This window comes from Eleutherodactylus coqui, chromosome 10 (assembly GCF_035609145.1).
Source record: "Eleutherodactylus coqui strain aEleCoq1 chromosome 10, aEleCoq1.hap1, whole genome shotgun sequence".
NCBI lineage: Eukaryota > Metazoa > Chordata > Amphibia > Anura > Eleutherodactylidae > Eleutherodactylus > Eleutherodactylus coqui.
This window is the reverse complement of record NC_089846.1, coordinates 142,228,472-142,253,161: the sequence shown is the minus strand read 5'-3', so window position 1 is coordinate 142,253,161 and position 24,690 is coordinate 142,228,472. Positions and strand designations below refer to the sequence as shown.

Sequence of the window (24,690 nt, the reverse complement as noted above, 5' to 3'; positions counted from 1 at the left end):
TAATGGCAGACACCCACTGGCGGTTTTTTTCTCCACTGCGCTGCGAGAGTAAGTGAAAGACTCGCAGTGCGAGAAAAAAAACGGGATCACGCTGGGATATGGCCAGTCTTTTCAATGGGGCCAGCCGCAGCAGCGTTAGCCCCATTGAAAAGATACAGAGAAAGCCGCGGACTTCTGCCACGCGGGAACCGCGGGGATGAAGGAATCCTCTGCCACAGCTACTATACACAATCCGTAGACAAGCGCGGCGCCATCGGTGAAGCTTTTTGTCTAACCCCGTCCAAGCCCTTTTAATCAGAGGGATCTTCAGTTTTACCTTAATTTCTAAAAAAACGGCCCCCTACGGTTTCGGTTTCATTGACCTTTGCTTCCCAAAATATGGAAACATCGCCGAACAAAGACGAAAACCCTGAAGTTCTATAAAACTGCTGAACTACGTTTATTCCACAACGACCACCCCGTGCAGCGCCACCTCTGTATAGGAACCCGCAGGATGGCTTACTGTGTTCACATTCAGCCGAGGATGATGGAAAATACCTAAAAGATCCTTCCGGCTTCCTGCAGACCGATCCTGAGCCGATGCTTCACCGATCCCCGCTCATCTCTATGTAGTGGCAGCTACTTTATCTAATGAACGCCAATCAATTCACAACGCTCCGGCTGAGATCCGAGCCATCTTATACCTACACTGTGAATGGGAATGAAGTATATGGAACAAGGTGCCACACTGCAGAGGTAAGTGTCAGGGGGGAGAACACAAAATACAATGCTGACAAGTCTGCAAACGCCTCGCCACAACAAGGATCTTCTGCTCTTCCATTAGGATTTGGAGTATCGCCTCTTGGCGGAGTCTCTGTAGAAGTGGAAGATTTTTTGGGCTGAGAGCTGGGCGGCTGCTATACACCGCTGGAGCTGCGGAGAGAAGAGACAGCAGTGAGGACAGAGCGCCAGCGATCCGCGTGATCCATGAGAAGACACATTATTAAACCCCCAGGCTCCCCGCACCCACCGCCCCCCTCCTCCTCTACCCGCTCACTTTATGAACTGCCACGGGGAGCTGCAGCTATTTGTTCAATTTTAATGATTCTCTTAACATCATTTTATTAAATTGTCTCCCCCTCCGTCTGCCTGGGGGGGTGAGTGCTGGAAAGAGAATAGACCGGGACTCTAAACATGCCAGAAAACAGAACACAAGACTAAATGACCGTCCTACCCTCCGCAGGGCGACAGGGAACACGATAAATAGGGTCTGCTGCTCCCACCGCAGCATGCAGAATAAGACACGAGGCTCGGCTGCTGCATTACACAGGAGGGAACCAGGGGGCACAGGAGCCACGGCCGCTGGGGGGGGGGGGGCGCTAGCAGAGACCGCTGCAGGGGGTGCTAGCAGAGACCGCTGCAGGGGTGGGGCACTAGCAGTGACCGCCAGGGGGGGGGGGTAACATAGGGCAGTTATGAGGCAAAATGAATGTCCCTCCTACTATAGGGTAACAAGAGGGAGATATGAGGCATGGATGTCAGTCCTACAAAAGGGTGATATATGACAGTTAAGATACATGGATGTCCCACCTACTAATGGCCAGTATGAGATATGGTTGCCCCGCCTACTATAGGGTAACATTAGGCATCATGGATATCCTGCCTACTATATAATAATGTAAAGCGGCTATGAGCCACGGATGCCCCTCCTACTGTAGGGTAACATAGGGCAGGCATTAGATATGGATGCCCCTCCTACTGTAGGGTAACATAGGGCGGATTGTCCTCCACTGAGATAAGGTAGGTATGCAGCCTGGGTTGCCTCCCTGTAAGTTATGGGAGGTGGTCCGCCTCCTACTTTAGGATACCATATAAGAGGAGGTTTGTAGGGTGAAGTAAGGGGGGGGGGTTGAGATACGGAAGCCCGTCCCATTATTGGGCAACCATGCCATCATCTGCTCCTCCACAGGGTGACATTGACAGAAGCGATCCATGGGACTTGTCATCGGCGCGGTAACAGGAAGGCGTCGGAGTCATCAGTATTCACCGGAGAGCGGTGAGCAGACAAATATGAGATTCCTTCCAGCTGGGAGCGATTTGTAGAGGAGCGGTATATAACAGAGGGGGGGGCATCATGAATAATCCTGCCGCGGTCGCTCACCACCCGAGACCCCAACATCTGCCAGAGGAGAACGTAATCCCCCCAATTTGTGGCACCGCTGGAGCTCAAAACGGAGCCGAAAAACTACAAGGACAGAATGGAGGAGCAGAGCCGGATGTGTGCAGTACGAGGGAGTAGTAGAGAGGGAGGGTGGAGGAGCCGCATACAGGCCGAAGCAAGCAGAGCGGACACAGCAGGGCAGGAGGAAGGGGCGTCATGGCGGGTATTGCTATATGGGACCGCCTCTGCTTTCTGTAGTATCCCTTTAAAGAGGACCTGACATGTATTCCCCATAGGGCAACCATTCTGGAGCAGCTTTTCTTACAACACTGCGTTTCTAGTGTTCCTCTGTTGTTTCTCCTGGAAATAAGTAACAATGCCGGCTGGAGACTAGACGGCAGAACTTGACTTGTAGTAGTTCCCTTTCCCGCATACTCCCAGTACTCAGACACCCCTTGGACTTACAGTCGTGTCGAATTGTGTTACTACCCTCACAAGAACACATATACAGAGCACAGATTACCACAATAGAACAGACAAACGTAAGACTACGAACGCACCAACAGATGATATAGTCCGATCATGGAGAAAACCTATTCCCGACACTGACCCCAACACCAGACCCTGCTGTCCCTGAATAACTCTGGTATCCCTAATGGCAAACCCTATCTGAAACACTATCCCTGAGAAACAAATGAGTGCGAGTGGGACTCAGAGGCAAGAAAACCAAACTGAGCAGACCTCAACTAGATAGAAGGACAGACCGATACAGACAGGATGAAAAGCAGCAACAATACACGGCTGGACTGAATAAACTACAATGACAACAGATGACCAACTACACCAGATAAGATACAAGATACTAGAGGCGTACAAGGAATACCGGATACAGAGAAGGCGATATATCAAACATACAGCTTTTATTTCTAAACCAAAAAAAGGGGGAAACCATGCAAAAAGTTTTTTTAATTATGGTTTTTATTATTTTGTCACTTTTTAACGCTGCTTTAGGGGCCTTGGCCCTGTGATCTTCTGATCACTCAGGTAATACACTGCAGTACTTCTATACTGCAGTGTTTCATGTGATTTCCTTGCCAGCAGTTGCTTTGGCAATCCCAGAGATCACCGTTAGGCCTCAGGTTGCCATTGCCAGCAGCCCGTTACGACTCCATGGCGGATGGCCTCCCTTTGACTCCACACATGCTGCAATCAATATTGATTGGGCCATGTAAAGGGTTAACGGCGTGGATCGGTGTTCTCACCAATCTGTGCAGTGGAAGGCCAACTGTCAGTCGTAGTCAGCTGCCGCTAGGAATGGCGCCACTTCAGCTTCTGAGCCCACACCATCCAAAGGACGTAATTACATGTCTTTTCATATGAACCTTTCCCCAGCCAGGACGTCCATCTATATCCTGGGGAGGGAAGGGGTTAAAGGGTAATGCCCATATATCAGCAAGTCAAAGGTTAAAGTAGCAACCAAAGACGGGTCATTCCGTTTTAGTTACTTCCAGAGATATTTGCATGCCTTTTGTTGTATACAGGTTGTGGCGGCCATTTTGCATAAGTGAGGAAGTGCGGCCATATTAATTGTCACTGTTACTACCATCAAGATCATTCAAAGGTGACAACCAATATGGCCGCACTTTCTGTTGCCACTTTTGCAATAAAACAGAAAAATACCAACATCTATGGAAGTAAATAAGACCTAAATCTCAGACTTCAGCCTCCTTATTGCTGGCCTCCAGCATTTCCATAAAGCGAAGGCATCATTGGACTTGTAGTGCTGGTCGGCGATGCAGGACTCGGTGCGGGTATGGGAGGCACCTCAGTCACAGGCTGGTGACGACAGCTCTGCTTGGCCTGGGGGCAGCCTGCCATTTCCCTGCCCATTCAGCTCACATTAGAGCAAAGTGGCGCATTTGGTCAATTAGATGGAGAGGGGCTGGCAGCAACATGATGCCGCTCTACAGGGCCGTGCGCAGCCTCAAAACGACGAATTCTGAGAGATGGGCCGTCAATTACCCAGAGATGACTGTGATGATCTGCGGCCACCTGGAGGGGCTACAGCCTGGCAGGCGAGGGGAGCGATGCAGAATTAATTCAGTGCAGAGGTTCCCGGAATGAATATGAGCGTCCTGGCAAAGGGCTGCGGGATTAGAGCCAACCTCAGCAGCAGCGCTCTAATACAGCAGTCCTGCAGAGCAAATCTGTGCTCTCATAGGCCGGACCGAGGGGGCGCGCGAGTCTGCGGGTCTCACAGGCCGCACCGAGGGGGCGCGCGAGTCTGCGGGTCTCACAGGCCGCACCGAGGGGGCGCGCGAGTCTGCGGGTCTCACAGGCCGCACCGAGGGGGCGCGCGAGTCTGCGGGTCTCACAGGCCGCACCGAGGGGGCGCGCGAGTCTGCGGGTCTCACAGGCCGCACCGAGGGGGCGCGCGAGTCTGCGGGTCTCACAGGCCGCACCGAGGGGGCGCGCGAGTCTGCGGGTCTCACAGGCCGCACCGAGGGGGCGCGCGAGTCTGCAGTCTCACAGGCCGCACCGAGGGGGCGCGCGAGTCTGCAGTCTCACAGGCCGCACCGAGGGGGCGCGCGAGTCTGCAGTCTCACAGGCCGCACCGAGGGGGCGCGCGAGTCTGCAGTCTCACAGGCCGCACCGAGGGGGCGCGCGAGTCTGCAGTCTCACAGGCCGCACCGAGGGGGCGCGCGAGTCTGCAGTCTCACAGGCAGCACCGAGGGGGCGCGCGAGTCTGCAGTCTCACAGGCAGCACCGAGGGGGCGCGCGAGTCTACAGTCTCATAGGCCGCACCGAGGGGGCGCGCGAGTCCACAGTCTCATAGGCAGCACCGAGGGGGCGCGCGAGTCTGCAGTCTCACAGGCCGCACCGAGGGGGCGCGCGAGTCTGCAGTCTCACAGGCAGCACCGAGGGGGCGCGCGAGTCTGCAGTCTCACAGGCAGCACCGAGGGGGCGCGCGAGTCTGCAGTCTCACAGGCAGCACCGAGGGGGCGCGCGAGTCTACAGTCTCACAGGCCGCACCGAGGGGGCGCGCGAGTCTGCAGTCTCACAGGCCGCACCGAGGGGGCGCGCGAGTCTGCAGTCTCACAGGCCGCACCGAGGGGGCGCGCGAGTCTGCAGTCTCACAGGCCGCACCGAGGGGGCGCGCGAGTCTGCAGTCTCACAGGCCGCACCGAGGGGGCGCGCGAGTCTGCAGTCTCACAGGCCGCACCGAGGGGGCGCGCGAGTCTGCAGTCTCACAGGCCGCACCGAGGGGGCGCGCGAGTCTGCAGTCTCACAGGCCGCACCGAGGGGGCGCGCGAGTCTGCAGTCTCACAGGCCGCACCGAGGGGGCGCGCGAGTCTGCAGTCTCACAGGCCGCACCGAGGGGGCGCGCGAGTCTGCAGTCTCACAGGCCGCACCCAGGGGGCGCGCGAGTCTGCAGTCTCACAGGCAGCACCGAGGGGGCGCGCGAGTCTACAGTCTCATAGGCCGCACCGAGGGGGCGCGCGAGTCCACAGTCTCATACACCGGACCTAGAAGGTGTGCGAGTCTACAATCTCATACACCGGACCTAGGGGGCGTGCGAGTCTACAGTCTCATAGGCCGCACCTAGGGGGCGTGCGAGTCTACAGTCTGGGTCAGGAACGCCATCTTTTCTCTTTAGGGACAGCACCTTAGGGGGATAGAATTCACTCACCTTTTATCTGCATATTACCCAGAGAAGCATGGATGGCCCTATAAGTCTCCTCGCTCCCTCACCTTCTAGGTGCTCTCCCTAAGGAGAAAAGATAGCGTTCCTGACCCACATGACAGGCCTCTCGCTAGTCAAGCCAGAAACCGACTGCACACTGATGAGGGGCAAACACTCTGAAACAGCTATCTGTGTATGGACTCTGGCTTGGCTTTCAGTTCCCATTAATTTTTACAAGGCTTGTATAAAGAGTCTAACATTGACTTGCAGGAAGCTGCCTTCCCATAGGTGGCGCTGCAGAGGTATTGATCCAGTTCCCTTATTTGCAGTCTACGCTCTCATACACCAGTCCTAGAGGTGTGCGAGTCTCTGCTCTAAGTCTCGGTCCCACCAAACATAACCACAGCAGGTATGCTGCAGATATCCCCCTTTACAAAGCAAAAGGTGAAGTCCACAGCAGACGTCGGACATGAGGAGTATTTACGACCACATGAAGACGTCATGCAGACTCATCCAGCTCGCTGCAGATTTACCGAGCAAACATTTCTGTAGCATTTACACTTTGAAGGGACATACCCTTATACAGCAGTACTAGAGGAGGGCGAGCCTCTGCGCTAATACAGAAGTCCCAGGAGAGTGAGAGTCTGTTCGAATATACCAGTCCCGGGTGTCTGAATATCATACCCACATCCTAGAGGTATCTGCTTACCTGCTTCTGTTCTATTACATCAGTCCTAGAGGCTAGAGTCCCGCCCCACCCCCCCCAGTTCTAGGGGCCAGCGTCGCGGCCCCCCCCCCAGTCCTAGGGGCCAGCGTCGCGCCCCCCCCCCCAGTCCTAGGGGCCAGCGTCGCGCCCCCCCCCCCAGTCCTAGGGGCCAGCGTCGCGCCCCCCCCCCCCAGTCCTAGGGGCCAGCGCCGCGCCCCCCCCCAGTCCTAGGGGCCAGCGTCGCGCCCCCCCCCCAGTCCTAGGGGCCAGCGTCGCGCCCCCCCCCCCCCCAGTCCTAGGGGCCAGCGTCGCGCCCCCCCCCCCCAGTCCTAGGGGCCAGCGCCGCGCCCCCCCCCAGTCCTAGGGGCCAGCGTCGCGCCCCCCCCCCAGTCCTAGGGGCCAGCGTCGCGCCCCCCCCCCAGTCCTAGGGGCCAGCGTCGCGCCCCCCCCCAGTCCTAGGGGCCAGCGTCGCGCCCCCCCCCCAGTCCTAGGGGCCAGCGTCGCGCCCCCCCCCCAGTCCTAGGGGCCAGCGTCGCGCCCCCCCCCCAGTCCTAGTGGCCAGCGTCGCGCCCTTCCCCCCCCCCCCCCCAGTCCTAGTGGCCAGCGTCGCCCCCCCCCCCCCAGTCCTAGTGGCCAGCGTCGCCCCCCCCCCCCCAGTCCTAGTGGCCAGCGTCGCCCCCCCCCCCCCAGTCCTAGTGGCCAGCGTCGCCCCCCCCCCCCAGTCCTAGTGGCCAGCGTCGCCCCCCCCCCCCCAGTCCTAGTGGCCAGCGTCGCCCCCCCCCCCCCAGTCCTAGTGGCCAGCGTCGCCCCCCCCCCCCCAGTCCTAGTGGCCAGCGTCGCCCCCCCCCCCCCCAGTCCTAGTGGCCAGCGTCGCCCCCCCCCCCAGTCCTAGGGGCCAGCGTCGCCCCCCCCCCAGTCCTAGGGGCCAGCGTCGCTCCCCCAGTCCTAGAGGTCAGCGTCGCTCCCCCAGTCCTAGGGGTCAGAGTCGCTCCCCCAGTCCTAGGGGTCAGAGTCGCTCCCCCAGTCCTAGGGGTCAGAGTCGCTCCCCCAGTCCTAGAGATCAGAGTCGCTCCCCCAGTCCTAGGGGTCAGAGTCGCTCCCCCAGTCCTAGGGGTCAGAGTCGCTCCCCCAGTCCTAGAGGTCAGAGTCGCTCCCCCAGTCCTAGAGGTCAGAGTCGCTCCCCCAGTCCTAGAGGTCAGAGTCGCTCCCCCAGTCCTAGAGGTCAGAGTCGCTCCCCCAGTCCTAGAGGTCAGAGTCGCTCCCCCCAGTCCTAGAGGTCAGAGTCGCTCCCCCCAGTCCTAGAGGTCAGAGTCGCTCCCCCCAGTCCTAGAGGTCAGAGTCGCTCCCCCCAGTCCTAGAGGTCAGAGTCGCTCCCCCAGTCCTAGAGGTCAGAGTCGCTCCCCCCAGTCCTAGAGGTCAGAGTCGCTCCCCCGGTACATAAGATCTACAGGTATTCACAGCCTTCTCTCTAGTCCAGTAGTCCCATCTTAAACCTGCGCAGTCCTCGAGGTGTCGTTACATCTTCTCTCCCTCATCTGCACTAATTAGGCCGTACGGCCGGCCGCAGCGCTGTCCCCGGTCTCTGGCTCCAGAGGTGTCGTCATTGTCATCGGTTTACGAGTCTGGAAATCAGCGGACCTTGCAGTGTCCAAGCTGCAGCCCCCGTCCATTGGTCAGACCTTCTCCAGACTGCATTACTGCGCAGACACCGCGCCTGCCAGACCGTCATCAGTCACTGCTCAAGACTGGCCAGAAATATGGATATTAGCATAATGCAGCATCTGGGCCCCGAGTGCCGGCGTCCGCAGGGAACACACAGCGATGCAGACACCATGACAGGCTCAGCCCTGTGTAGGAGCAGAGCCGCAGCCGCCTCGCAGACAGCGCCATATAATATCTAGTTTATTACACACAATCACTCTAGAATGTGGAAATGTATGAAACCAGTATAAAAGGAAATGGTCTGTTGCCCCTAGCAACCAATCACAGCGCAGCTTTCATTTCTTGTATGGCTGAGGTAACATGAAAGCTGCGCTGTGATTGGTTGCTATGGGCAGTAGTAATCCAGGTGGTTGCTACAGATATCTAATGAATAGTGCAAGATGACAGATTTTGAAGTCCTGCTCAGCACCCAGTCAGGGCAGAGATCACAGAAAGTCAGTCAATAATCTACCCTTATATACAGGGCGGCCATAGAAACGTAGGCCGGCACCACACCCTTGTGAAAACTGTGAAAGGACAATCTGCCTTTGTTGCCCATAGCAACCAATCACAGCGCAGCTTTCATTTTACCTCAGCAGTGTCAGAAATAAAAGCTGCGCTGTGATTGGTTGCTAGGGGCAACCAGAGACAGATTTTCCTTTAGACAGCCTTCGTACTTTCCGTGGCCGCCCTGTACAAACTGTGTATATAAGCACCAGTAGTCAGGGTGGCTTTACATGGGACCCTACTGTCCAATCAGTTGCTGGAGACGGTCACCCAGCGAACGGTTAGCGTGCGAATGACTTTTGGCGCTTTTACATAGAGCGAAGCAACTAGTAAACAAATTATCGCTAACCCCCGTCCGGTGACACTGCGTTTGTGCGGCCATCGCTCAGTGCAATCTCCTGTTCACTGTGAGGGGGCAGTCAGTCCGCAAGGAGGAAGAGGAGGGACACGAGACCCCTGGTCTTAGAATCTGTGCGAATCCCATGCAGACCTCAGCTGCTGCAGAACCTCTTTACCAATCCGATGATTAATATGGAATGCTGTCATGCACTTCATAAAGAGGAGCTGCAGCAGCCATCTATTATGTTCTGCAGCTGGGGCACAGAGTTGTATAATGCACACTGCAGCTGCTGAAGAACCTCTTTAGTAAGACAACAAGTTATTCCCTACACCGTGGAGAGGAGAGAAAGTTAGACCTTGTGATAACCCTTAGGTGTTGGAGGAGCCATGCTGTATTATATGTGGCTGGCAGAACAGTATGGGCATTGCTTTGGTTGGCACATCTGAACGGGCGCCGTTATAGTATTCACTAGTCTGGGGCTCTGCTGAAGGACATTGCCCTCTGCCACAGTAGGATGCGCCATCTTGTTAATGAGACGACTACCATTTTCTTACACTCTTCACGGGCACAATGACGGGGACAGGATGCACGGTGGCACCAAGGGGTAGTTACTATGGGACCCTACTGTGGGCACAGTCTCGGGCGAGCACAACCATCTTGGGCAATTCCTTTGAGCAAGTGAGTCTTGTTTAACCCCTTAGTGACGTGGCCCATTTTTGCGATTTTCATCACCCCTTTTCACAAGCCACCACTTTCCTATTTCCCCCGGCCGCAGGACGACTTGTTCTTTGCGTGCGGAGCGCGAGATTTTATTGCCACCACAATTTGCGCACATATAATGAACTGAATACCTTCAATTAACACACATCCATTCTGCCATTACTTTGGGGGGGTTCGGTTTTTTCTACACGCACACGGGCGCGAGGTTGTGAATTGTGAGACGCACAAAACCCGCATGGATATGACAGTTGCTGAAATCCAAGCGCCGCCGACCGGCGGGTGATTCTCGCTCACTTGCCCTGTTGGGTCGTATATATTTACGCAGGATGACTCAGGCGACTGGCGGCCCGCGTTACAGTACCCTTATAGATGCCCATATATCATGGGAGGGGACATCCGGTAAATCTGATGGGGGGGGGGGGGTACAGCGATTCAGGGGTACAGTCAGTGACACTTACCTCTGCAGTGGAGTATACACCTCGAGAAGAAATGGTTAATATCCTCTTCTCCGTACTCTCAATGGCGAACGTCAAAACAGCGCGGCTCTCCTGGTGACACAACGCGACACCCAATCAGTCATCGCAATCCCACAAAAGATTCTGGAGGAAATTTTGGCTGATATGGGGCTTTTGTTGGAAAAATAAAGGTTGGAATTTGACTGGTTGCTATGGGCAACGGTTCCACTTCTCCGTTCTTCTAATTTCCCCCCATAGTCCCATGTGTGCATGTCAGGCAGCACAAAGGGCACTAAACAAGCTGCGGGCATCGCCCACTACTGGATCACTGACCTTTTGTTCCTTAGTTGTGGGATCAATGGTTAATTGGCCGTCACTGTCCAGGACACAGGTGACCCCACAGAACATGGCGCGCATCGGGAGCCCGGCGTCCATCATCCCCATGCAGGCTGCATTCAGGAAGCAGGCAAGTAACTAAGAGAAGGCCAGTTAAGGCTTAACTTATGACGCGGATGCAGGACATGAAATAAATTAGTTTCCCCATTTCAAATATCCGTAAGATTCTGCTATCTGGATGCGCCGGATGTAAAGCGATTGCAGGAAAACATAGCTGATTTTTTTTTTCCAAAACAGTGCCACATCTGTCTTCAGGTTGCATGTGGTATTGCAACTTAGCCCCGTTCATTTCAATGGCGTTCTGCTGCAATACCAGGTGTGGCACTGTTTCTGCAAAAACATAGCCATGGGATTAATGAAAATAAATGAAATGGAGTTTTGTCACAGCCACATCTGTATGTAACGTCAATTAATAGAAATACGATCTACATTGTACCAAGTGTATACCCATCATCAGAACCGGTGGCATCACACATGAACGCGGTCCAGTCATACACTGAAGGCCCATTTAGACAACGATTATCCCTTAAAAGCCATCTTCTGAGCGATAACCAGGGTGTCTGTGCCCATCTTTCGGTTTTCTGCTGAACTACGGTTTTCTGTTCTGTTTGAAAACCAGCGTTCGGCAGAACAGCTGATAAGCAGGACCGCAGGCTGTGCTCTGCCCAAGGGGGCTGATTGCAGGGCTTTCCCATCTTCTGTTTCTGGGATGAAAGATAATTTGTTTCCTTTTCACTAATTTTTTAAAGACCTGACAATAATCGGCCCGTGTAAACAGGCAGCTGTTCATCTATGACGGACTGCCTGTTCACTCTGAATGGAGGTGAGCGGCTGGAAGAGATCTCTGGCGCGCTCCACCTCCATCCAGTGAGTGATTATCTCTCCTGTATGAAAGCACAAGAGCCATAATTGTTGGGACGACTGTCGGGCGTTTAACTGCTTGACAATCATGTGTTAGATCCCCCTTACAGGGGTTATTCCACCAAAATCACCCATTACCCATTTACAGAAGGGCGATAAAGGTCTGATTGCTAGACATCCAACCGATGGGACCCCCAGGGATCAGAAGAGCAGCGCACCCCAAGGTCTCCCTTAGTAAATGGAGCAGCAGTGCATGTGTGTGACCACAGCCCCAGTGACTTCTATGGGAGGATCACTCAGCTACGCATACGCATCCCCGCTAGGAGGACTTTAGGTATGTCGATCTTCTGATCCCTGAATCAAACACGGACCATCTATGCTGTGGATCGCTGCTAAGAGATGTCGGAGGGATAACCCCTTAACATGCTCAGCCGTCCCAAAGATGGCTTTCCCTCTCAAAGTCAGAGACCCCTCTAGACTTCATTCTGCCAGTCGTGCATGAACAAAGTTTTCTTAACATGTGAAAAACAAGGGATGCTGGGAAGTGTAGTTTTAGGGCTCGCACCCACCTGCTTTAGGATTTTTGTGCGATGCATTTTTAACATTAGAAAGTCCTTTGCCAAGTGGGTGCGAGCCCGAAAAGTAGTTTTCCGGGACTTGGATATTGATGACCTATCCTTAGAATAGGAGGGGCTATCCATATCGATCTACAGGGGTTTGACTCCCGGCACCCCTGCCAATCATCTGTTTGAAGGAGCCGCAGTGCTTGGGCAAGCGCTGCAGGAGTTTCCCCCGGCCTGTCATGTCACCGTCATCACTTTAGATGGCCTTTCGGCAGCTCAGTCCTACTCAAGTGAATGGGACTGGACTGCAATACCAGCTGCCGCCACTGTACAATGTACGGCGATATGCCTGGTATGCAATGAAAAGGCTGCAGTGCTTGTTGAGCGCCATGACTTTTTGAAACAGCTGACTGACGGGGTGCGACTAGTCGGAGCCCCACAGATCTGATGTTGGCGATTTGTCCTCAGGATAGGTCATCGGTGCTTAGAGGGGTTGTCCAGGACATTTACTACTTATGACCTATTCTCAGGATAGACCATCAATAGCTGGTCTGTTGGAGTCTGCCGCTCAGGAGCCCCACGATCAATGGTTTGTCAGACAGCACTGGAAGCAGATGACCGCTGCAATACAGACAGCGCTCAGGTTGGTACTGCAGGCACAGCTCCCAGGTTGGTACTGCAGGCACAGCTCCCAGGTTGGTACTGTAGGCACAGCTCCCAGGTTGGTACTGCAGGCACAGCTCCCAGGTTGGTACTGCAGGCACAGCTCCCATTGAATTCAGTGCCTGCACTACCAACTCAGACCACTGCAATGCTGACAGCGCTATATGCTTTCAGCGCTGACAATACTGATAGGGGCCTGGCAAACAGCTGATCAATGGGGATTCCGAGTGGCACAACATGCCAACCACTACTGAGGACCTATTGTGAGGGTCGGTCATGAATAGTACAAGTCCCAGACTCCCCCATTACTGATACTAGTGAGACAGGAAGTAGCCTTGGCTTCCAAAGAGAAATCAATAGCTGGCAGCCAGGGGCATAACTGCAAGAAGAGAACGCCAGTCCTATTGTACGCCCGCGGCCAAGAGTCTGAACAGGATTTTGCTCAAATCTCTGGAAATCTACTTTAAAGAGCAACTTCAGCCCTGATGTTTGTGGAACAAGCAGACAGGAAGATGAGCCGCGACACGCCGCCACCGCCGCCGCCGCGTCCTATTGTAAGCCCAGCAGCGCACGCACCCTCCGCTCAGGAGTACATCCCACTGCTACCTGTACAGCTCTAATTAACGGGATCATGTCTGACAAATTACAAGGGGGAGTGAAGCTGGAGCACATCGTGGGGAGCGGTGTCACATCCCCAGCCAACACCGGTACGACACGGGCTCCGCATGTGGACTGAGAAGAGGCAGAAGCAAGTGTTGTATCGGAGGACCCAGATAGTCTATGGCTCCGTTAGCACAGATGTCCAATGTCCATCATACAACTGGTCATGGCGATCCCCAGCCGATATATGTACACTGCCCCCTGGAGGTCGACAGTGCAAATGGCAACATAAGGGGTTAAAAGGAGCTGTACAGGAATTAACTTATCATCACCCATCCATTGGGGATACATAAGAGTCGGATCATTTGGGGACCCGCGTTCTTCTCATCACTGCACAGCCGCTTCTTCCACCCAACGTGACATCGCATGGAACAGAACGATGGCTGAGCATGCGCAGAGCCGCGCCATTCATCTCAGTGGTGCCGACAGAAATACGCGCTTGTACTTGGCCATCTCCGGCAGTCCCAGTGAATGAGCGGCCCGGCATATACGTGGCCATTGCTCCACTCCATCTCTTCACTGCAGGGGGTGCAGGGAGCCTACTGCGAGGAGGAGGAAAAGGGACCCCCATTCTCATGATCGATGCGGGTCTCAGCGGCGATCCTTCGCCCACCCACATTGAACGGAGTGATGGCGGCCGACCATGCACCGCAGACGCTATTCTGTTCAACAGGGACAATGGAAATTCTGTAACCAAACGCTTGTCCTCAAGTATCTCCGGAAGTCCCACTGAAAGGCAGTAGAGCGTCACGTGCAGCCAGTGCTCCATTCAATGTCCTCCTCACTGTGGGAGGTGCAGAAAAACAAGGGACCCCAATTCTCAGGATTCGTGAGACCCCACAGATCAGCAAGTCATCCCCTGTGGATAGGGAATACTGTAGATTTTTGGATGACCCCTTTAACCTGCCCCCATACAGTTATCTTGCTCATACAGCAGGTCAGGTTCCAAGGAGTCCAGAGATGTGGCTTTTATACTTTATACCCACGTACGCCCAGCGCCCGGAGAGTACAGCGGACGCATCTCTACAAGCCGTACCTGCGCACATACACGGCTCTCTATGGGAGCGCACGCACGGCCTGCAGAGAGGAGTCCGCCGCACTGTCCGTGTGCCGACTTCCAAGGGTGACGGCGCGGGGAGAGGGGTAAGTAAGTACGACCCCGGACTCCTTAGGACCCAATGTATCTTATGGTGCTCATAGGGGGGGGGGGGGGGGACAGATTCCCTTTAACCCCATTAGAGTCAGTTTAATATAAAAAGCGTTAGGAAGAGGCGAAGCTTAAAGGAGTGTCAGCTTCTATGGACCCTACAAGCTGAACCTCAGAGGAGCTGAATCCACGGATGTATTGTACTGTATGTAACCTTGGTGGACTGCATACAGTAAGTGGCACATAGGACGAAACAACTAGTCATGTGACGCTATAGTGCGCACAAGTAGTCCGCCACACGCCTGGCAGCGAGGGAAACACTGAGGAGGGCAGTATAACACATGCCAGATTCACAGTTCCAGCTTCTATCAGCCCTTAGTCTTAAATTGGGGGTCTCAGAGGAGCCAACAGATTCCCTAAAGATGAGAAGTCCCCGGGCTCCCCGACTCCTACATAATGAACTACGTCTGACTAGTAAGACATGGTTGTCAGACAACTGATTGCACACAGCCCAGTAGGACAGAAGGATGTTAGAGATGGCGGTCACACTAGTCAGAAGGGAAACCTACCAGATAGCGGACTGGAAACTACCGGGGGGAGGGGCGCAGACCATCATATTAGATATCCGGGGGGGGGGGCGCAGACCATCATATTAGATATCCGGGGGGGGGGGGGGGGGGGCGCAGACCATCATATTAGATATCCGGGGGGGGGCGCAGACCATCATATTAGATATCTGGGGGGGGGGGGGGGGGGGGGCGCAGACCATCATATTAGATATCCAGGGGGGGGGGCAGACCATCATATTAGATATCCGGGGGGGGGGGGGGGGGGGCGCAGACCATCATATTAGATATCCAGGGGGGGCGCAGACCATCATATTAGATATCCGGGGGGGGCGGGGCGCAGACCATCATATTAGATATCCGGGGGGGGGGGGGGGGGGGGCGCAGACCATCGTATTAGATATCCGGGGGGGGGCGCAGACCATCATATTAGATATCCGGGGGGGGGGGGGGGGGGGCGCGCAGACCATCATATTAGATATCCGGGGGGGGGCGCAGACCATCATGTTAGATATCCGGGGGGGGCGGGGCGCAGACCATCATATTAGATATCCGGGGGGGGGGGGGGGGGGCGCAGACCATCATATTAGATATCCGGGGGGGGGGGGGGGGGGGGGGGCGCGCAGACCATCATATTAGATATCCGGGGGGGGGGGCGCAGACCATCATATTAGATATCCGGGGGGGGGGGGCGCAGACCATCATATTAGATATCCGGGGGGGGGGGCGCAGTCCATCATATTAGATATCCGCATCTCTGATTAATGTTCCCATAAAGCGGCACACAGCCATCTTCAGATGCCGCCGGACTGATATGGACGCCAGGTAGCATCTATGGAGTGCAGGTTAACAGATGCGATTAAGGGCCACAAAGAAGCTACATGGACTGTTTTGCCCTTTTGATTTGCAGATAGTCCTGCGATTCCCCAATGTATCCCCGCATACACCTCCATCAGTGGGGATCATGTGGCTGGTCTAAGCGTGCAGCGAGTAAAGAAACACGTGACGTTTCAGTCTCTACAGCTCTTTAAAGAAGTCTGAACCTGGCAGGCCATCAACGGGAGATAAAGACCAGATAAGACAGCAGTCAGGGGCCACAGGAGGAAGACTGATAGCCAAGAACATGAACGGGAAGAAGACATCTGCAGGAGAACATGGAGCTGATAACTAATGGAGAGGACCAGTAGGAATGTTGTATGAAGAACACATGCCCTCCAGTGGCCAGACACCGGTACTGCAAGGATACAGAGCCCCCGTCATTGATGACCTGAAGAACGATGGTGATTGATGTCCGTGGGTGCAGAGTGCCCAGGATAACAGACTCGCAGGTCTCCCGAATCAGCTGCTCCTGGTTCTTCTCCTGTATGGCTGATTGGAGAAAGAAGAAGGATATGAGGATGAGATTATTAGGGTCAACATGCCGCCTTCTGAAGACGTCTTCATACAAGTCAAGCCGTCTCTACTACACCGTGATAACAGATCATCCGCGATGCACTGCCCCTTTAAAGCAGATTTTCCTCCAGCGGTACAAGGCTATTGAGAATGACTGCAGCTTAGCGGTCTACAAAGCAGTCTAATATACCCCTCCTGTCTCATTAGTGCTTAAAGGGCCTTTCACACGGCCCAGCGATTGGGCAGAAATGGTCGTTTGCCCAATCATCAAGCCATGTGAAGTTACTGCTGATCCCCCTTTGGTGCAGCACATCTCCCCGTGTGGAGGAGGGATGTGCTGCTGACGGTAATGATACAGCATAGGGGACGAGCGATCACATCAACCCTGCAGCTAACACCTGCCTCACCGTGGGACCACGGAGGACTGGCCACAGCCGTCACACGGAGCAGAACTGGCAACGGCATTTAAAGGGTTAAAGGTTCTCTCTGACCGCAGCTGTGGCGCCCGGGTGGCAGCGCTGGTGTCCAGTCTTGGTATTGCAGGCAAAGTTCCCACTGAAATGAATGGGACCCGGCCTGCAATACCAAGACCAGGCCAAGGCAGTGAGAACAGCGCTGTCCGCTTCCAGAAGAAAGCAGCTCACGGCACGTGCAGCCCGCCGAAGAGTTAATTGGCGCAGGTGCCTTGCGATAGACGCTGCCGATCCACGACTGATGACCTCAGCTGAGCACAGGCCAAGAACGTTTACAAGTGGACGACCCCTTTAACCCCTTCCTGCCCTGCAGTATAATCCTCCAGTGCAGACTGCGCCTGTATCCCCAGCCACACACCGCCAACACCCGGGTGCAGCCGCCGGGAGATGAAGGGGCGGCTTACAAACTACAGCCAAAGGAGTTCCAACAAAACAACAAGAGCCGTTCTTGCCCGGCCTCAGCCCCTGGATTCACCAACGTGTCAGGTGACTGCTGCCTACCAATCAGAGACCACAGGATCATTGTTCTGAACTGGCATTATAGCGCCCAGAATGTGAGCCCTGATACCACATTATACCGGCCATTTAACCCCTTAAATGCAACGGCTGTGTGTAACACTGAAATCCATAATGCACTGTAATAAACGAGTATTGCTGTATATTACAGGAAGCAATCCTAGTTGCATCGAGCAGCACATGGATACCCATCAGAGTGCTCTCCAATACGCAAGGATGATGCCAATTCAGGGGCATTGACGTCCTATTCTTTGTTGGTGAGATGGACCGGAATAGGACTCGCCACGAGTTCTCACACCGACCATGGGTCCACGTCCATAGCCCCGCAGTCCGTTTGGCTCAGTCCGCTGTACATGGCTGAAGGGGGCAGGGCACGGCCTGAAGGAAGGCAACCATAGGTGGGGTAAAGCTAGCCGAAAGGGTCCAACATGTCTAGGGCGCTGCACAAATGTAACCGCTGTGATGAATCGGGCGCATCGGCAGACTGTCTGCTGGGAGTTTACAATGGCGGCATTATCATATCCATCCCATCTGCTATCATACACCCGCAGAAGAGTTATACCACACAGGAATAACGAATCCCCCCAAAAAACTAAAGGGAGAACCCCCCCCCCCCCCCCCCCCGCCCAATAAAAAAACTGCAAGGACAGAAAAACGGAAGGTGTTCTCTCACAACGGAGCGGAGGACAGGTGATGAATACCTGCCACTGCGACCCCCAACAACACCCTGAATTGGGTCCTGCTTCCCTCACTGCAGTTTGACTGGAACGGGGGTCAGGAATGCACAGTCCATGGGATGATGAAGACAGCCAGAAGTACGGCGCTCGGTGGCATCCGCTGCCCCTCAGACACTAAATGAGCGCCCGCGCACATCCTTACCCGTCGCTCCATTTAAAGGGCTTTTACTACTGATGACCTAAACTCGGGATAGGCAATCACTAATTAATCAGCGGAGATCCGTCGCTTGGTGACCCCGATGATCGGCTGATCCTTGGGCCCGCTGTCAGTGAAGCCAAGACGGATGTCCGCATCGGAAGTGCTATAGAAGGCTTTGCATTTGCCCTCTGTCTCCGACCGCCATACGGCCATCCTACTGGGCTGCAGCTGATCGGCGGGGATTCCCACCAGGCAACCATTGATGCCATTATGAGAGGAGGGGATCAATGGTAAACGCAGAAAACCCCTTTAAATTCTTTAGTGCGACTGCAGTGAGGAAAGACAGGGGGCCGGCTCAGGGGCCCCATGGGGGTGTCAGGTGTGGGCAGGTGACCCATCTCAATTTTAGGAAAAGCCCTTTAAAAAGATTAAGGTTCCTGGGTCGCAGTGATGAAAAATGAAAAAGGCGTTAACCACTAAAGTCAGTGGGATAACAATCCAGCTGCTGGGGGTCCGACCTACAGACAGTAAGGGGTACCACCGCCACTCAGATGCCGATTACAGTCGGACGGATGAACTGCAGGTAGATTACAATGTACAGAGGGGCCCTTAAAGGCACACGGGCCCCTGCGGGCGATGCCATGCTCAGCATTGGTCCAGAGCCCATCTGCTGTGCAATAATAGAAGTATACACTATAGAAGACTCCGCCCTCTACAGCAGATATGCTAATCATTTAGAGAACAAGCACTGTAGCGGACGAGGAGAGAAGACACATGTAAGAGCCTCTTCGGACCGGTTATGGCCTCCGTCCAGGGCTCCCTTTAAAATCCTGAAAACAGCAACCTTGGACAGCGCCTCCACGGACCCTCCCTCACCCACTGAAGGGGTTTTCCAGTGAAATACTATTGATGACATCATCAGGATAGGTCATCAATAGTTGATCGGCTGGGGTCCGTCGCTCGGGACCCCCGACCGATCAGCTGTGCGGACACATGCTGTCAGCGCCGCAATCACACAGAGGTCGGAGTGGAAGTCTCTGCGCCGACCACTCTGTAGTGGCCGGCGCTTGTAACTGCAGGCACGGCTCTCATTGACCACTTCACAGAGGTCGGCACAGAGACTTCTGCTCCAAATACACAGAGGTCAGAGCAGTAGCCTCTGCGCCGACCTCCTTATAGTGGCCGGTGCCTGTAACTGCAGGCACAGCTTGCAGAGGCTTCCGCTCCGACCTCTGTGTATTTGTGGCGCTGACAGCATGCGCCTACACAGCTGATCGGTCGGGGGTCCCATGAGACGGACCCCCGCTGATAAACTATTGATCTCCTATCCTGATGAGGTCATCAACAGTATTTCACTGGAAAACCCCTTTAATGAAAACTGTAGTCTCCGTTTTCACATAATAAGACCTGTTGGTCTCGGTTCCAGCAGTTTCCATGAACGGCTGAGAGGTTCTGCTCAGGTCCTGTCCGGTTTTCAGGATTTTAAACGGACCCCCCCGATGGGACCCCTGGACGGAAGCCATAATGAGGTCTAAAGTGGGCCTAAGACCACACCCACACCTGTGATCGGCGCACTCACCTGGTAGCCCCACTTTTGGCCGCACCATCACCTCCACGGTGGACTTGTCATAGATCTCTCTGCTGAATTTAATCTCCGCCGGGCCGTACACTCCGGCCAGAACCGACGTGTCCCCTGCAGCGAAAGGAAGAAGCACAATGTGACCGCGCTCCACGTCCCTCAGTGGCGTCACGCCGTGATCTCGCTAACAGGTCTCATTTGATGATCCAGAAGTGGATTTCATCTGGAATCTCCCAGGAGCAGAAGACATGGATGATGAGAGGAGGTTACCCTGCAGGAGACTAGTTGTTGACCCGTTTACCACCATGGGACCTCTAGATATATATGGTGCGAGCCGCAGGGATCTGTACTCAGCAGGTTATTACAGCCCACATACCGCTGCTACGGCCGGGAGCAGCGATAAACACCTGAGATTGGCGCTAACGCCTTAGATGCCACGAGCAATGGGAACTGCAGCATCTAACCAGTTAGATGGAGGGAGGGGCTTCCCTGTCACATGATCACAGACTGCCAATTGGTTGACATGGCAGCCAGACCCATATTTGTTATCTTAGTACTCATTAAAGGGACGGTCCGGGAAGGAAAAAGATGCAATAGAAATGTGCTCAGCGCTGTATGAAGAAGTCAGACTTGCCTCACCCGATCCCCCGGCGCTTCGGTGGTAACGGTGCCCGGTCACTGACTGCACTATTCACGGCGCTCCAGCAACGGGCCACGTGATCACCGGTAATCCTGCGACAGGACGTCAGTGCTGAAGCTGGAAGAAGAGTGCAGTAAGGGGCGGGCTGGGGGGTTGGGGGAGGCCAGTTACTTTTCGGCGTGTCTTTATACAGTGCGCCCCTCTCAGCCCGCCTCCATTCAGCAAGCGATGATCATTGTGGTGCTAAAGCACAGAAACCATCATCGCTGGGATGGCCAGCTGGGCATCTGTGCCCGACAGGTTGTGCCATGTAGTAAGGCTGCCCCAATATACACCAGCCTACCAAAAGTAGTTGGACACCAGGGCAACAATCCACAGTACTTACATATGCTAATACGCAGCCAGGCCTCCTTTGGCCCTAATGACATCAGATACTTTCTACTACCGCATTTCCCCAAAAATAAGACACTGTCTTATATTAATTTTTGCCCCAAAAGAGGCAGAGTATCTTATTTTCGGGAGGGGGGGGGGGGGGTGTCTTAATACTCACCTAGCAGGCGCCGTTTGGTCCCTCTCACTGGGCTGTGGCGCTCCGGCTGTCTTCTGTGTAGTCCTCAGTCTCTTCCTGGTAACGGGGCTTGAATACCCCGCCTCCAGCAAGAGATTGCTGTGATTGGTTCAGGAACCAATTCAATGAATGGCTGTGATTGGTTCATCGAGCGCCGACTGATTGGCTGAGGCAGCGTTCGTGTACCGATCATAGCAATCTCTTGCTGGAGGGGTATTCCAGCCCCGTTACCAGGAAGAGAATGCTCTCTCAGCGCAGAGGACTTCACAGAAGACTGCCGGAGCGCCGCAGCCCAGCGAGAGGGACCAAACAGCACCTTCTACGAGAGTATTGTTTTTTTTTATGTAGTGTCGCTAGGACTTATTTTTGGGGGAATGGCTTATATTTCAAACAGAAACTCAAGTAATGGCTTATTATCGGGGTAGGTCTTATTTTCAGGGAAACATGGTAACATCTGATACACTTCAGCTGGTATTTCCCTCCATTCATCCTGCAAACGTCTGGTTTCCTCAAATTAGATGGACACTTTTCATATTTCCTGACCCAACGTTCCAGTTTGTCCTGAAGATGTTCAGTAGGTTCAGGTCGGGACTCTGTGCAGCCGGTCCAATCGTGGAACATCTATATCCTCAAACCAACATAAACCAGCGCTGGATCTGTGACGAGGCGCGTTGTCTGGTTGGAAGTATGGCCGACCATTCCCAGTATTGCCACATTGTCGGTAGCACATTATTGTGTAGACCAGCGGTTCCCAAGGTGGTCTATATGGACCCCCCGGGATCGATTGACTTGCTGGGCGTCTTTGTCAGCAAGAAAAAAACTGGGGGGGGGGGGGGGCAGCGACCTCTCGGAGATTTCAGAACATTGTTTGTGTAGAATTTGCGAAAAACGCCTTGGCTCCGGCGATGGACCGCCAGACCCGCGCAGCCGCGACTTACCTGTAGTTTCTACTGCGCATCGTTTTCACGTGATCCGCCGAAGCCCAAGGAGTAGAACTATCTGTTGTGCGGCATGCTAGGTTGTTACAGGTTTTCATCCCGGCATTGTGCGCACCTACCTGCTGCTGGTCCTGCACTATGGACCGACCCCCAGAAGTGTCGGTGACTGAGGCCCGCTGTAGGCCCTAACTCACGGTCCGGCACGTCTACCATCAGGCGGTGATTCTCCACTTATCAGCCGCGCTCTACCTCTACGTAAGGCATTCTGGATGAAGAACGGTGACGGACACCAAGACGATCCGGCCGGGTACTGAGGCGCGGTCGGCAGGGCGAGGAGCGCTCATAGGCTATACCTCACTAATGTGAAGCCAGACAGCGCACCCGTGCCATCGCAGCGCCCGGCTCGCCCCCCACTATCAGCATCATTCCTGAACCATTTCACCAGCTTCTGATTGGTTACAAATATTTACTTGCATTTTGTGTCTTTTCAATAAAGATCTGAATACAAATCGTACGTTTTTCACAATTGTCCACTCTACGAAAAAACTCCCTCTGGGTGAGCGGCGCGGGGGAGGGGGGCGCCAGGAGAAGCCATTGACTTTAATAAGGGAAGGAAGATTCAGGATTAGTCCGCCTGCAGGCCCGGCAGCAACGACCGCCCAGAGCCGCCCGTTAGGCAGCGCCTTCTCCTCCGCAGGTTTGGAAAGCGATTGCGATTTTCTGCTCACGGAAAACATTTTTTAAAGTGGCAGCGCGCTCTATACTGAGGTGGACCCGCACGGACGGCTCCTGTGAAGTGAATGGAAGCTGGCAGACCCGCGCCCCTCCACTATTGGCATTACAGAAAGGTGGCAGGTGCCACGTCATCACCAGGCGATGGCGCGGGAGGAGCAGAGAAGAAGAAATGGCAGGTACGCACGGATGCCGGCGGGCGCAGGGTCGGATTCTGCAGGGGGCTCCCGCATGTCAGGTGGGGTGCAGCCGGCCTCAGCCAGGGGTCTACGGGGCCAACTAGTTTAGGAACCTCTGGTCTAGACTGCCAGGGTCACCTCCGTGGTTATGGCTCGTGTCACTACAACCAATGGACCGAGGCCGTGCCACGTAAGACATCCCTGACCATAACAGAACCCCCGCCGTACTCACCTGTTGGCACAACACTCAGGTAGGTGTTCCCCAGGACCCCCCACCCCCAGGTACGGCCGTGTGAAGATGGAGCAGCGGGATTCACCTCTCCACAGAACGTTCTTCCATCGCTCCGCTGACGGCGCTCCATAGTAGACGGGCCGATGCACAGACGTTTGCAGGATGGATGGAGGGAAATCCCAGATTGTGTTAGTGGAGAGTACCCGATGTCATTAGGGCCAGAGGAGCCCCACTAGGTGTGGCCATATGTAAATACTGCTTGTGGTTCCTGCACAGGGGGGCGGTTACCTCTGGTGTGATAATGGGGTACGGCTCCCCCGGTATACGGTGCGGGGTGAATGTACGGCTGCCATCGCACACAGGCGGCTCGTAAACAGTACGCTGCACAATGTTCAACACGTCTAGACCCATTTATGAAGCGAATGCACCAAAACGAGTAATGCCCTGCGAGCAGAAAGGAGGCGTGGCTTAGAGTAATCCCCTGCGAGCAGAAAGGAGGCGTGGCTTAGAGTAATCCCCTGCGAGCAGAAAGGAGGCGTGGCTTAGAGTAATCCCCTGCGAGCAGAAAGGAGGCGTGGCTTAGAGTAATCCCCTGCGAGTGCAGGAAGGGGGCATGGCTTAGAGTAATGCCCTGCGAGCAGAAAGGAGGCGTGGCTTAGAGTAATGCCCTGCGAGCAGAAAGGAGGCGTGGCTTAGAGTAATGCCCTGCAAGCAGAAAGGAGGCGTGGCTTAGAGTAATGCCCTGCGAGCACAGGAAGGGGGCGTGGCTTAAATGCTCCAACGCAAGTCAAAGTTTTGTTGCAAACTATTTAGGCCGGCTTCACCCGGACGCATGCGCGATGGTGTACGTCTTCGCACAACTCTTTTACGGTATGAACAAGGCTTTGTGTGTCAGCGCCCCTTACCGCCCGCAGGGACACAAACACACAATTATAACGCCCGCTCCCTCCAGTGAGCCCCAGAGTCTCGCGTCTCTCCTCGCGGATTGTGCGCACCCCACTGACCTCTATGGGGACCTATGGGGTGCAAATACGCAGCGAGGCAGAGCGTGTTCCATCCGCAGGACCAAATACCGAGCTGTGAAAGACCCCGCTGACATAACTGGGCTCCCTGCTCTGCGTATGTCCGTACGGGCCTGAGCCAACCGATACCTGATGGAGGGCTACACTGACAGGTCTGCAGATTTGGTGCCGACAGCAACCAATCAGATTCCAGGTCTCATACCGTAAACTGCGCAGCAGAGATGAAAGCTGAAGCCTGATTGGTTGCTGTAAGCCACGCCTCCTTACGAGCTCTCCCCGTCGGATGTCATTACCCTGCATGAAGGTGGCGGATCCATCCGGCCTGCTCAGCGGGCTCTGCTCACAGCCGATCTCCCTCAGCCCCGGCTCCTCCATCACTCTCCGCACACCACGTGCTGGACGCTTCCACTTCCGGGGTCCTGCTCCGGGCTGC

General features: G+C 54.8%; 1 protein-coding gene across 1 annotated transcript; it reads right to left on the bottom strand.

Annotated features, from left to right (window-relative positions):
• Window positions 1-415: 415 nt before the first annotated feature.
• Window positions 416-24,680, bottom strand: EXOSC5 (exosome component 5). Its single transcript, XM_066581999.1, has 6 exons — window positions 24,551-24,680; window positions 19,947-20,060; window positions 16,357-16,478; window positions 10,588-10,728; window positions 10,258-10,347; window positions 416-912 (listed from the first exon to the last, which is right to left on the bottom strand). The coding sequence occupies exons 1-6, from the start codon at window positions 24,630-24,632 to the stop codon at window positions 820-822; spliced, it is 642 nt and encodes a 213-aa protein (XP_066438096.1). The 5' UTR covers window positions 24,633-24,680; the 3' UTR covers window positions 416-819.
• Between the last annotated feature and the right edge of the window lie 10 nt (window positions 24,681-24,690).

Coding starts and splice junctions, on each gene's coding strand:
- EXOSC5 (XM_066581999.1), bottom strand. CDS start 24,632: ATGGAGGAGCCGGGGCTGAGGGAGATCGGCTGTGAGCAGAGCCCGCTG. Junction 16,479..19,946: donor GCCAAAAGTGGGGCTACCAG/GTGAGTGCGCCG, acceptor TTCTCCAATCAG/CCATACAGGAGAAGAACCAG. Junction 10,348..10,587: donor CCACAACTAAGGAACAAAAG/GTCAGTGATCCA, acceptor TTGTGTCACCAG/GAGAGCCGCGCTGTTTTGAC.